The 14,193-nt window shown below is 42.1% G+C and overlaps 2 protein-coding genes across 2 annotated transcripts in view; one reads left to right on the top strand and one right to left on the bottom strand.

Moving 5' to 3' along the window:
• Nucleotides 1-14,193, top strand: part of rnf123 (ring finger protein 123) — a 105,659-nt gene that overhangs the window by 17,793 nt on the left and 73,673 nt on the right. Inside the window, 7 exon segments of the mRNA XM_076096003.1 lie at nt 122-267; nt 3,113-3,196; nt 4,889-4,996; nt 10,557-10,734; nt 11,726-11,800; nt 12,827-12,914; nt 13,937-14,024. Of these exon segments, the coding sequence (XP_075952118.1) occupies nt 122-267; nt 3,113-3,196; nt 4,889-4,996; nt 10,557-10,734; nt 11,726-11,800; nt 12,827-12,914; nt 13,937-14,024 (767 nt within the window).
• On the bottom strand, nt 7,497-9,115 carry LOC142954989 (zinc-binding protein A33-like). Its single transcript, XM_076096373.1, has 2 exons — nt 8,985-9,115; nt 7,497-8,908 (listed from the first exon to the last, which is right to left on the bottom strand). Exon 2 carries the CDS (start codon nt 8,889-8,891, stop codon nt 7,497-7,499), a length of 1,395 nt encoding a protein of 464 aa, XP_075952488.1. The 5' UTR covers nt 8,892-8,908; nt 8,985-9,115.

Below are 14,193 nucleotides of genomic sequence, written 5' to 3'. Positions count from 1 at the left end.
GACTTGTGTAGAAAATCGTATTAAAGTCGGTGTGATTATATTATTTATCATTGTCCAGAAGAGCTTTGTTCCAAAAACGATCCCTGTTTTTTGTTTATTTTTCTCTCTCTTCAACCTGAAGTCGAGGGAAGCCATGGTAACGACGGCCTGTTGCTGGGGCGACCGCTGGAGGAGCCCGAGCAGCCAATCGCGGACAAGTCGCTGCTGGAGATCGTCGACGGTATCGTGATGATGTACAACCTGAGCGTCCACCAGCAGCTCGGAAAGGTGAGTCTGTGCTTCTACTGCATCTCAAACTATCAAACACTTCACAACCGTTAAGTGTTTGTGACTGAATAAGACTTCATGAGGCTTTAAAGGTGAGTATTTATAGCCGGACTGCATTTATATATATTATATTATATTATATGAAGTGAGCGTCTGTCAGGATACGAACACAAAAGGTTAATGTTGTATATTTTATTCACATGTGAGAATCTGACCTTCACATGGAGACTCTGATAAACTCTGATTGTAAAGTCATTTTATTATATATATATATATAAATATGCACACCGACTGCCCTCTAGTGGTTGAACACCAGCTGCTGCAATTGAATTGTGCCATTGGCTGATGTGGAGCCAGCGTTCGTCATTAAACAAGCACCCCCCCCCCCCCCCCCCCCCTATAAAACCAACGTCTCCCGACTGCAGATTTTGGAGAGACGAGTATTAAGGAAGAGTTGCCGTTACCCTTTCAATTAGTCTGTGAATCGCAAAATGCTAATCGTTAGCTTTCACGTAGACCGGCCTTGTATGTAAACTCTAGCTCACAAATGTTTATTAGAGTTTAAGTGTGTTTTGTCACAATAACGGACACTTTACAGCACTCTTACACTCTCCATAATCATGACGATAGTCAGCACGCGATAGATTAGCTTTAGAGGCTAGCATTAGCGATTAGTTTATGCAACTAGCATTAGCAATAAGCATAAGGTAATTGACAGGGTAACGGCTTTAATGAATGGTAATTTAAAAACTGAAAAATACGGCTTGATGTAACGAAGAAGAAGCCCAACAGTTCGTGTGGCATTGTTAATGTTCTGTAACTGTAGCATTAAAGCATGGTGGAATTAGCTAACTAGCTAGCCCCTGAATGAGTAAAATCTAAGAACTTAATCTTAATGCTCCGTCCACACACATTGCCATCCCCAGATAATCTGTCACTGGTTCTCCAGATATTCTCAAGTCCACAGAAAAAAGAAAATGAAAGGCTTGAGCTGTGATTGTAATGCGACACTGGTTACTGAACATTTTTAATTTTTCACATTTTAGATGCATTTTTTTGAATTTCCAGGGTACAAAACGCTGGGCTTTAGTTACTCTAAGTATTTTTTAATGCGATTGTAGCACCCACATCACATTCATCTCCCTATCCGTCGCTTTTACTGCAAGCTGTCCAAAGATTATCGACCCGCAGACGAGAGCTGCCAATCTGGGCCAAACTGTGGATCAGTGGAGAATCGGCGGTTCGATCCCCGGCTCCGCTAGTCCATATCGATGTGTGCTTGAGCGAGACACTTCACCCCAAATTGCTCCAAATTGCTATGAATGGTTAGTTGCAGGTGGCTCCTGTCATCAGTGTATGACTGGGTGAACGATGACGTGTAGCGTTAAAGTGAGTGTGTGTGTGTGTGTGTGTGTGATGGGTGTCGATTGAAGTTGGGTAGTAATATGGGATAGATTTCAATCTACATTTAAATACACAAATATCCCTAGGAGACGACGTGGTTATGAGTAAATCTTTATTATTTGACCTCTTCATCTGACCTGTACCAACTACAGGCGTGCACATGAATAATGTGTTTTCATACATCAAACATGTTCTTTCTGCTTTGTGCAGTTTTTTTTTTTTGTGGTTGAATATTCTTAAAATGAATCTTTCTATAATTTCCTGAAATATTTTCATCCTCTGACTGATGATGACACTCTTCCTCCTCCCTGCTGTCTGTGATTGGTTCGTCTCTTTTTATTTACACACTTTCTGCTCTGCTGTTGAATCGCTCCGACCTCTTCACCTCTCTGTTATTGTCACGTCTCTTTTCTAATTTAGAAAATAAAACGACCCACCAGGGCTGAACAGCCTTTATAGCTTACTGTTGAGATATATTTTGTTCCATCGCTGCTTGGAAATGTGCCGTTTGATGTCTTGTTTTTATGATATCGTTTTATTTATTGGTCGTCATCTCAGCAGACTGTTGTGATGAGATGTTTCTGCAACATATGGATCAAAATCCTTCCAGCATCGAGCTCAGAGAAGAACGTCTTTACTTCAGTGGGAAGGTTTTATATATTCTGTTAAGTAGAGACGTGTTGTGTGTGTTTGGACATGATCAGTTTTATCGACCTACATGCTACACTGGTTTCTGCTGGCGTTGCTCCACTGGTTTCTGGTTGTACAGTTGACGTTGCTCCACTGGTTTCTGGTTGTACAGTTGACGTTGCTCCACTGGTTTCTGGTTGTACAGTTGATGTTGTTCCACGTGTTTCTGGTTGTACAGTTGATGTTGTTCCACGTGTTTCTGGTTGTACAGTTGACGTTGTTCCACGTGTTTCTGGCTGTACAGTTGACGTTCCACGTGTTTCTGGTTGTACAGTCGACGTTGTTCCACGTGTTTCTGGTTGTACAGTCGACGTTGTTCCACGTGTTTCTGGTTGTACAGTCGACGTTGTTCCACGTGTTTCTGGTTGTACAGTCGACGTTGTTCCACGTGTTTCTGGTTGTACAGTCGACGTTGTTCCACGTGTTTCTGGTTGTACAGTCGACGTTGTTCCACGTGTTTCTGGCTGTACAGTTGACGTTCCACGTGTTTCTGGTTGTACAGTCGACGTTGTTCCACGTGTTTCTGGTTGTACAGTCGACGTTGTTCCACGTGTTTCTGGTTGTACAGTCGACGTTGTTCCACGTGTTTCTGGATGTTTCTCCACTTTTCTCTGGTGTCTCCACCGCCTCACTTGGGTTGCAGCAATAATTGCTGTCTATAGACTACACAGTGTCACTGTTGCATCATGAAGCTAAATTAAAACACTAGAAACTTTGGCTCTGTAAATGTCTGCGTCCGTTCTTCCTGCAGATGGTGGTGGTTTCAGATGACGTCCATGAATACGCCGTCGCACTCAAGGACACCGAGGAGAAGATCGCACGATGCCCCGCAAAAGTAAGCCTGTTCTTTAGTTATGACTTAATGTATTCAGAGTGTTGTTCACTGAGAATTCATCGTGTGTGTGTGTGTGTGTGTGTGTTGATGTTGCGATCATAACTGAAAACATTCTTGTCTTCAGTCTGTGTGAAAACAAAACATGTCTAAATATTTAATGCTTCAGTCTATCTAGCAGGTTGTTACTGGTTGTGTGGGCCGGTTACTTTTTGTTTGTTGGCGCTCGAGGTTTCAGATAATTAGCCGTGCTCCAGTCAACACACCCGTCAGCCTGTTGTGATAGCTCGTCTCGTTAGCGTCACCGCTAACCGGCATCATCGGCAAACCTAACTTCACTGGAGGACAAAGTTCTACAAGTATCTGCCTGAAGAAAGAGCTGTTGGTGTGTTGTGCACTAAAAAACAAATAAAGTTGTATGTGTGCGACAGAGCGTTAAAGAGTTTGTTATTAATAATATATAAATTGATAGTAAAAGTATCATTTTCAGCACCCAGCCCTCATTAATCCAGAAACATGAATCAACAACAAACCAAACATTGTGAAATGTATCCAACAGCACAATTAGGCGAGTACCTTCTATACATTTAAATATATACACAGTCTCACATTGATAAAAGTAGGTACAAAATGTACAAACATAACCCAAACATCTACATTAACGCATCAGTTCATTCAACACAGATATTGCCGCAGAGCGCAACTTGTCTTTTTTTGTGTTTGCTTGCAACATCTGGCATGATGAGTATAACTGCCGTTTGTCAGGTGGAAACAATGGCAGAGAGATAACGAAAAGATAGTGTTCAGACCGTGAGCTGCAGAAGCATTCCTCAAAAACTTCAGTCAAGGAGTTTAAACGTGACGGAGAGGAACCCTATTTGGGATTTATTATCTCACTCTGACTGTAAAATAATAATCATTCAATGCTGTCATCATTACTGGGACCTGACCTCATAAAAGCACTTCAGTTCCCACCAAACCCTCTGAAGACGCTCGTAGATTTACTGTAACTGCGAGTGACTGTTGGAGCTGATCTTTGTGAATTGGACAGTTTCTTTGCAGTGAGACTTAGAAAGGAGCCAATTTCAACCAAATGTCTGCAGACATTACCCAGGGGCGGACATTAGAAATACAAGTAAATTTGGCCTCTGGTGGATGAATTTTTTTTTTTATTTTTAATAAAATAAATAAGAACAAATATTAAATTAATGCTTTTTTTTATGGGAACAATGTGCATTATTTTATTGCAAAATAAGACAAAAAAAAATCTGTTTTCAAAATGGTGAATTTAAAAGAACACTTACCTGGTTGACCGTGGCTCAGAAGCAGAGCAGGTCGTCCTCCAATCAGAGGATCGGCGGTTCGATCCCCGGCTCCACTAGTCCATGTCGATGGTTCCTTGGAACAGCGAGACACTTAACCCCAAAATTGCAAACACAAGTAAATGAATGGATATGAATGTTTAGTTATGGGCAGGTCCCTGTCATCAGTGAATGTATGATGTGTAGAAAAGCTCTACATTTACCAGTCAAATGGCACTGCAGCACCGGGACCCTTTTTGCTTTGCAGTTCAGTTAGGGCAGCATTACATGTTTTTTTTTTTTTTTTGGGTGCTTTGCAGTAACTGAAGCAGTGAGCAGCTGGTGACAGTCGGAGTCAGCTGGTGATACGATGACGCTGTTTTCTGTCCTTCAGAGACCAGACATCCTGGACGAGCTCCAGAAGAGCCAGAAGGTGTTTGCGGAGAAGCTGAACCACCTCTGCAGGAGACTGGCCTGGATCAACGCCACCATCTACTCCAAGGTGATCCAGATCCTCCACACGCCCGTCTGTCCTCATTCATAGTCTGTATAGTCTCAAACTCTAGTCACTCGAGTGACTTTTTGTTTTCTTTTAGGTTTTTTCTTATAAGTTTATATCTATTTACATGTTGTTTTTTTCACTTATTTTCTGCCGATGCACATTCTTTGTTTGTCTTGACCGTTCTCTAGAATACAATATCTTAGGAACGACTGGAGGGAACTTTTTTCAGATTGGGCACAAACATCCACCTGAACTCAGAGATGAACTGATTACAATTTGGTGGTCAAAGCTCACTGTGACCTCACAAAACAAGCTTTTGGCCACAACCAGGCGGTAACCTCCGGTTCTGACTTTTGATACATTCTCTCTACTGGCCACCAGGGGGCGACTCCTCTGGTTGTATAGACGTCTATGAGAAAATGACTCTACTTCTCTCTTGATTTATTACCTCAGTAAACATTGTAAACATGAGTTTATGGTAAAACATGTTTGTTGTATGATGGATCCTCTTCTTGGGACTGAACAAATGCAGCTGAACAGACACACATACTGAACAACACTGATGTTGTCAGACTGTCACTCAGTCTTCAAAAGCTGAGACCAGGAAGTGGTCACATGTTCGGTCTGTTTTTAACTTTGAAAGGTGAAGTCGGAGTGACATCAACACCTGCAGACTGAAAACGCATACATACACACACACACACAGCTGCAGCTACTTGAGAGGCAAGAGACTGAATACTACTGTGTGTCTGTCTGTGTGAACATCCATCAACCAAACTGTCAAACGAGTCTCAACAAACTGCAATGATATCCACAGGCTAACAAGCTAACAGGCTAACATGTCTGACTCTGGCACATGAACCTGTTTCCTGCTCCGCCCTAATCTCTCTCTGTGTGTGTGTGTGTGTGTGTGTGTGTGTGTGTGATAAGGGCGTGCACATGCAGGAGTGTGTGTGTGTGTGTGTGTGTGTGATAAGGGCGTGCACATGCAGGAGTGTGTGTGTGAGATAAGGGCGTGCACATGCAGGTGTGTGTGTGTGTGTGTAATAAGGGCGTGCACATGCAGGAGTGTGTTCAGCGTGTTTTAATGTAACATCAAAGATGAAGCTGAAACTCAACATGCAGAGACTTGAAGAATCCAACATGTCCGCTCTCATTGTTACTGAAGTTAACTACCTGCTCCATTTCTTTATTTTACTCAACTGTAAACACAAGTAGTTATAATATTAATATTGTCGTTCCAGAGCTCTGTGTTGGCTGCTTCTGTTGCTCATTTGTATTTTTATTAGTTAAAAATGAGTTAAACATTGAAGCAGGAGACAAATAAATGAGATGAAATATGAAAAGAAGACAAATACTATCCTCTAATAACAACAAACTAATACCAATGAAAGGTTTTACACGTTTATTTAAAAGATGTGTTTACATTTCAAAGACAGAATAAAGAAATATAATTATTTAATCATTGACACTGAGTTTAAAACAATTTAACATACTTAATGAACAAACATATAATTTTATACTGTAATATAATGAATTTATGTTTCTCTATAAATTACAGATTTAGCCGATAGATGATTCAATCATTTTTAACAAAATCCCAAAATGCTGCCGACAAAGACAAAGACAGCAAACAGAGAGCTGCAGATGACGTCTTTTTGTAGTCCGACTCCGGAAGTTCCCTCGACTAAAAGTCAAAGCAGTTATTGATAAACTCCTCAAGTCTTTATTTGGATCCATCACCTTCTGCAAAGAGGTTCCTGAGGTCTACATCTCTTTCCCCACATCCTCGATTCCTTTCCTCGCCTCCTCTCCTTGTGTCTTAGTCCGGCCCAGGGGAGACGGGAGCGGAGGAGGCGAGGAAGAGATGCAAGGAGAGAGGAGTCGAGGCAACAGATCTTCATGTAATTATTACATCGCTGCCTCGGAGCGTAATGTTGTTATGAACAGTTACATTTGTAGAGTCCCGCCATGTTAGAGATTATTCCAGCTGTGTTCAACGTCTCTATTGTTTGTTTACGTTCCTCAAAGGATGCACCGATGTCTCCTCGCTCACAGCTCCTCCAGCAGGCCTCCTCCGTCCTCGAGGTGCTTTGTAGGAACTAGGACGTCCTTCAAGACGGAGCGCTGAGATCAATATCTGGTTCACACGCCGGAGGACAGAGGAGATGAGGAGACGAGGAGACGAGGAAGCTTAAAATCATGGAATGAGAGACTCCTGGTCTTCATGGCTCCAAACACATGAATCAAAATAATCAAAGAATGAACAATTTAAAATGAAACCAAACATAAAGATCAGAAACTAAGTGAAACATTTTTACATATAAAAAGGTTTACAATAGAAACAAAAAGCTAATTGTTGAACAAATGAAAAACAAAATAGAAATCAACAATAAGTGAAAGAAAACTCAACATCTTTTAAGTAATGAGACACCAGGAGGACAGGTTCATCTTAACAGGTTAAATTCAGGGACTTTTCACTTTTAAGGAATAAAGATCATCATCTCTGACTGCTCTGTTCCACTGTTACACAGACCTTCAGTGGTGATGTCTTCAGTTCATCTGAAGTGCTAATGTATGGAAACATCCTCTCAGTGAAAGTGTGTGTGAAGGTGTGTATGTGTGTGTTAGTATCAGGATCAGAGAACGACAGCTTTCCTCTGTTCCAGTCCAGATTCACTCTGATCCTCTGGAGCTTCTTCTGCACGTTGAGATCAGTGTCTGGAGCTAATGGTGACTGTGCTGAGTATTTATCTTGATAGAACCATATTGTCCATAATCCAGACTCTATGTCTCCCTTCCTCTGGACAGACTCTGCTAACACACCCAGTAACCAGCCTGTACTGTCTCCTACCTCGACATCCCAGCTGTGAGTCCCTGAGTTAAATCCCTCAGAGCCCAGAACAGACAAGTCTACATCAAACCTCTCTGGATTATCAGGAAGCTGCTGTCTCTCTCCTCCTCTCACACTGATCAGATCTTCAGACAGGATGAGTTCTGGATCAGCAGTGTTTGGGTCCAGAATCACAGGAGTGTAGGAGACCATGTCCTTCATCTTGTTCCAGATGTTGAAGGTCAGGTTGCCCAGGTGTTTGGCCTCGTCTATCAGAGCTCCTGAGAGCAGCTGTGGATCCTCCAGCAGGGGGCGCTGCTGGACTCTTTCCACTGCAGCCTTGTAGTTGTTCAGGAATGAGACGTCTTCAGCTCTCAGCTCGTCCTCTGTGGCTCTGACTGTGTCTGAAAGAGCTGCTATCTCTCTGCTCAGAGCCTCCATCTTCTCCTTCATCATCTGACTCTTCTGCTCCTCTTCCTCCCTCAGTGCAGCCATCCTGGCCTCCTCTTCCTCCTCTAGAAACTGGTGAAGCTTCTTAAACTGCTCCTTAATCTGCCTCTCTGTGCGTCGGGCCTGGACCTTCATGTGTTCTGCTGTTTGATCAGACTTCACTTTAACTTCTTCATAAACCTTTAACTTCTCCTTTAAGGTCTCCAGAGTTTCCTGAAAGTTCTTCTTGTGTTGTGGAGCAGCTTCATCGATGGGTCTGAATCTGTGGTCGCTGTGTTTCTCTGAATCTCTGCAGACGAGACACACTGGCTGCTGATGGTCCAGACAGAAGAGTTTGAGTTTCTCAGAGTGCAGACTGCAGAGAGGCTCTGAAGCTCTCTGATCTCTCTCCAGTAAGAAGGACTCACACAGGTTCTTTAACGCCAGGTTATAAGGTGGATCTGACGTTGAAGATCTTGTCTTACAAACTGGACACTCCTGAGTTGGTTTCTCTCTCCACCAGCTCTTCACACAGTCTTTACAGAAGCTGTGGCTACATGACAGAAGAACAGGATCTCTAAAGACTTCATGACAGACCGGACAGCAGAGATCCTCCTCTGATCTGGAAGCCATTTTGTCTCTGAGTGAAGCTGAAAACACAGAAAGTACATCAGTCATGGCTCCCCTCCCTCCTCTACTAACTTCACTGTTTTTAGTCAAACTCACATTCAGTGTGTGGAGCGTCAGCAGGTTGAAGCAGCAGTGTTGTAGTTTTCCTCTTTTCTCTCCTGTAGCTGAACTCACTCAGAGGAAGTTGTTAGTTTGGTCTGAAGGTGAATCTGATCGTCTCTCTCTCAGTCTGTGTGTCTCTTTAGTGAGGAAGAATCACAAACTGTTTGTCTCAGGTGAGTCAGGTGAGGGGTGGAGCTTTGTCACTCCTCCGATAAACGCTTCACCTGTAACACAGGGGTGTGTTTCACTCCACAAACACCTACCACACCTCTACAGCTCACTGGTTAACAGGTTTTACCTCATTTAGTCTGCATGAGGAACATTTTCATAAAAGGTCAGCAGCAGGAAGAAGTACTGCAGTACATTAGTACTGCAGTACTCTAGTACTTGTACCTGTAACTGTCCTCAGTTGAAGTCACAGCTTTGTAATGAAGGTAAATCTTACCGTCTGTCTGTCGGTGAGTCTCTTCACTGAGAACTGAACAGTAACAAACTGTTTCCTGTTTGTCTCAGATGATGTCATGTAAGGGGCGGAGCTCTGTCAGCCCTCTGTGTTTCATCTTAAAAGGGAACAGATGATAAATATGATGAATAAGATCCATCACTCTGCTCTGAGATCACGTCTTTATGTCAACTTAACTTTAACGGAACAAACACAAAGAAAACACGACCAGAGTAAATTCATGTTCACTGTTTCTGTCAGTTTTTACTTTGTTTGTTTTAAATCATGTTAAAGAGTTGTATTTGTCTTCTATTTATTCACATCGTGTTTGATGGAGGTGCAGCTCGCTCCCTTAAAACCCAGAGTCTCTTCTGGTCTAGCGTCTCTTAATAGTGAGAACGTCTTAAAGCTTCTGTTGCTGCACACCAGCTGCTCTGGGGCAAAGGGACGACGACCTCAAGCCGGTCCTTTAGTTGGTAGCTGTCGGGTAGCTCCCTGTGGGGGTCCTGAGCTTCCAGCGCTGCATCAGGAGAACTGGGATTCAACCAGTGGGTTCCTGTCAGGCGGCAACCTGTGGTTCTGAAAAGAGAAGCCAATGATTCATATCTTAAAACCTGCATTCTCTCTAATGTCCATCAGGGGGCGACTCCTCTGCTTGTATAGAAGTCTATGAGAAAAGGACTCTACTTCTCTCTTGATTTATTACCTCTGGAAACATGAGTTTAGGGGCGGGGCTACATGGTGATTGACAGGTCTCTACCAGAGATGTATACGGCGTCTCTACGTCACTCCTCGATTGCCAAGATGGCGCCGCCCAAATCGACAAATTTAAGGCCTCATAACATCAGTCCATAAACCAATGGGTGATGTCACGATGACTACGTCTACTTCTTAAAAACAGTCAATGTCCATGACTCAAGAACTGAAATGCTAATTATCACAATTACTGCATTAATTCTAGTTTGTGATTCTCTGCCAACTTTATTTAATTTAACCCTTTTCCGAAACTCTTCTCATTGCTTCACTCTCTCTAGTTCTAGATTGTTGTTGTTGTGTGGAGCTCAGGGAGACCAAGCTAATGTGGAATAAAGACTGATACTCTCGCTCTGTGTCCGTCTGTCCAGGAGAAGATGCTGGACGTTTACTGGCTGCTGTGTGTTTGTATTCGGACCATCGAACACGCCGACAACACCGGCTCTCTATTCGCCTTTTCTCCGGAGTTCTACCTCAGCGTGGCCATGAATGCATACAGCGCCCTCAAGAACTACTTCAGCCCTGCAAACAGCATGGAGGAGCTACCAGGTAGAAGAAAACACTCATTCCACCAGAAACATCGCTGACAGACGCTGCAGAATCGTGTTTTTAAGTTTTCTTCAGTGTCAAAGTCATCCAGTAATAGTTGTCTGTACATCTATGTTTACACTACGAACAGCAGCTGCTGATGGATGATTCAGCCCACTTTAAATGGAGACTATTTGACTAAATGTGAACAAATGTAGGATGAGAAGAATCCAGACTCAAGTTGTAGCTCACAGATAACTCACTGAGTCCATGGCAGCATTCTACTTCCTGTTTATCCCCAAAAGGTATTGTGGGAAATGTAGTGCTGAAGACTTGAAGCATAGTTTATCTACCAAAGGCTGGGTCGGGACACACATTTTGGTCGCAGGAGACTTTATAAGGGACGCTAACCGTCTTTTATTTTACTTTTATATCTGCAGTGCACCTTTAGTCACACGAGGGAGCCTGGATGTTCGATATTTGTAGCCTCCTTATAACAGAGTTGAATGAACGTACGCTGGCCTTTTTAATATTAGTTTGTTTAAATAACGAGAGTCTGTAAACAACTTCAGCTAAATGCATTAATTTGGTCCCATTTATAAATTATTTCTGTTTTATTAAAATACATGTACACATAGAACATGTGTCTCTGGTTTAGCTCTTCAGGTTAATATGAGGTTCTTAAGGTCTTTTGTGAATTTGGTTTGATGGTTTGTAATTTTTTTTTTTTTTTAAGTAGGTCCCCAGAAAGTCTTCCGTATATAAAGAATAATATAAGTGACATTAATATGTAATGTAATTCAATCTATAATCCATAACCTCTCTTGACATCACTGGTGTGAGGAGCACAGATTGATTTATGGACGTAGCTCCACCGTGTCCTCGTCACGATGCTGCTTCAGCTCTTCAGCGTGAACTGAAGCAGAATCCGGTTTGACTTTAACGCGTTCTGTCGTTCAGAACAACTTCTTCTGCTCGTCAGCACGACTTCATGTTTCTTTCTCGCCCTCAGGCTACGAAGAAACCCTGACGCAACTAGCTGCTATCCTCGCCAAGCACTTTGCTGATCCACGTATAGTGGGAACAGGTAACAGACACACCTACACACACACGCACACCTACACACACGCGCACCTGCTGATGTATATTTTTGGAACTGGAGGCTTGTGTTCATCAAGTATGCATGTCAGGAAATATGATGCCGGCAGCTCAACAAGAAGACTAGTGGTCGTGTGAGGTGCACAAGATTATTGTTCAGATTCATTCTGAATTGTTATCTGATATTGTTTCCATTTCATTATTTGTGTTTTCTATTGTTTCTTCAGTAATATTCTTCACTCAAGAATTCATATTCTAATTATGACAATTTCACACAGATGTCTCACAGAATAAAATGGTGAAGTGAAGACATGTTTGGACAGACGTGAATATAAACTGCAACATGAGGCATAACTAATGTACTACTTCTCAAAGTGAATTCTGTGTATTTTCTGTGTATTACCAGTTCTACATATATCTGTAGGTCTGGGTGGTCTTTCAGGAATACGTGAAGTTTGACTTGAATTGCCCAAAGTTCCTGGAAAGTAAAGCCCTGAAGACGACAGACTATAAGATACCAACTGTAGAAGAGTTCTGGTTCTACCAACCTACTGTAGAAGAGTTCTGGTTCTACCAACCTACTGTAGAAGAGTTCTGGTTCTACCAACCTACTGTAGAAGAGTTCTGGTTCTACCAACCTACTGTAGAAGAGTTCTGGTTCTGCCAACCTACTGTAGAAGAGTTCTGCCAACCTACTGTAGAAGAGTTCTGCCAACCTACTGTAGAAGAGTTCTGCCAACCTACTGTAGAAGAGTTCTGCCAACCTACTGTAGAAGAGTTCTGCCAACCTACTGTAGAAGAGTTCTGCCAACCTACTGTAGAAGAGTTCTGCCAACCTACTGTTGAAGAGTTCTGCCAACCTACTGTAGAAGAGTTCTGCCAACCTACTGTAGAAGAGTTCTGGTTCTACCAACCTACTGTAGAAGAGTTCTACCAACCTACTGTAGAAGAGTTATGGGTCTAGTGTTCTGTGTTGTCGTTGTTTAAAAGAATCTTCTTCCTCTCGTCCTCTCAGACATCAAAGACTCTCTGATGCAGGCTCTCGCCAGCTACGTCTGTTACCCACAATCCCTCAGGGCAGTGGAGAGGATCCCAGAGGAACAGTGAGTGCTTATTGGTTTAAAACTCTTCTCTGTTATCTTTATGATTGGTCGCTTTTCTTCATTCTTAATATTATTTTTGGTATTTCTTAATATATTCTGTGACAGGATTCACCAAAGACACACAGCAACACAAACTGATATTAACCTCCATCTACTGTAGTAATACACAAAGTACCTCATTCCACCACACTACAAAAGATCCTTTGAGTACACTACTTTAATATACCGCTGAATAGTTCTCGTTGTCATGGCATTTAGACTCAACACAAAGTGGCTTTGCTCTTGTGGCAAAATGAAGAGACGTTGAATTGAACCCAGCGGAACGTGTTTTAATGAGCACAAGGCAACAAATCCAAAGTATTACTTCTTATGTTCTTACTCTTATAGTCTAACTTCAGCCCCCTTATGTCACTTTCCACCAATCAAACTAGTCGGTTGAACCACAAACAAAGCACATCCTGCTTTACCAATATGGTACGTTCTTTTTTCGTCTTCGTCGGGATCGAGATAACAGAATATTTGATATACGTACGTGAAGTGTTTATCGTACTCGACACCGTCATACTTCTTTCTAGGAACTGCTGACTTTCTTATTTCTAGGAAATCTGTTATAAAACCCACTGTTTTCAGCATGGTTATATGATGTTTTTATTCAACACTCTGAGATCACTTTGTTCTTTTAAATCACTTTTAAAGAAATGTTGTTTTATTGTTTAATTTACAATTTTTAGCGTTTCATCTGTTTTTGTTTTTTATCTGATCTATTGTAAATCAACTAACTAATATAATTAAAGTGCATAAATATTAATATTTTATTATTACAGTAAACCTGATAATGACCTAGTTTGAGTCAACGGGTTTCTCCTGATAGGGAAACAGAAGTGAGGTCTTTATGAATCTCATATCTGTTCAGATCCGTCATCCTTCTCTGTAAACCACGTTATCATTTGACTCTATTGTTTTGGGCGTCGGCTTCCTCCATTCAGCAGTTTCATTCGGTTTTATTTATTATTACGTTTCAGACGTGTCGCCATGATGAGAAACCTGCTGGCTCCGTACGAACAGAGACCCTGGGCCCAGACCAACTGGATCCTGGTCAGACTGTGGAGGGTGAGCACACACACACACACACACACACACACACACACACACACACACACACGGATACTTTGTCAGATTAATCTGAACTCTTTTTATTCAAAAAGTGTTTTAAAAAATCAGTCTATAATATAAAACGCGGCATCTTTTTAATACCATTATCTGTGCGCGCTTCAGAAAT

Source organism: Anarhichas minor, unplaced genomic scaffold, assembly GCF_050575085.1.
Source record: "Anarhichas minor isolate MPS153535 unplaced genomic scaffold, ASM5057508v1 ptg000021l, whole genome shotgun sequence".
NCBI classification, from domain to species: domain Eukaryota; kingdom Metazoa; phylum Chordata; class Actinopteri; order Perciformes; family Anarhichadidae; genus Anarhichas; species Anarhichas minor.
Note: the sequence above shows the minus strand (reverse complement) of the source record. Positions and strands in the feature narration are given on the sequence as shown.

Excerpts from the sequence above, each read along its gene's own strand:
- LOC142954989 (XM_076096373.1), bottom strand. The coding sequence starts at position 8,891 with ATGGCTTCCAGATCAGAGGAGGATCTCTGCTGTCCGGTCTGTCATGAA.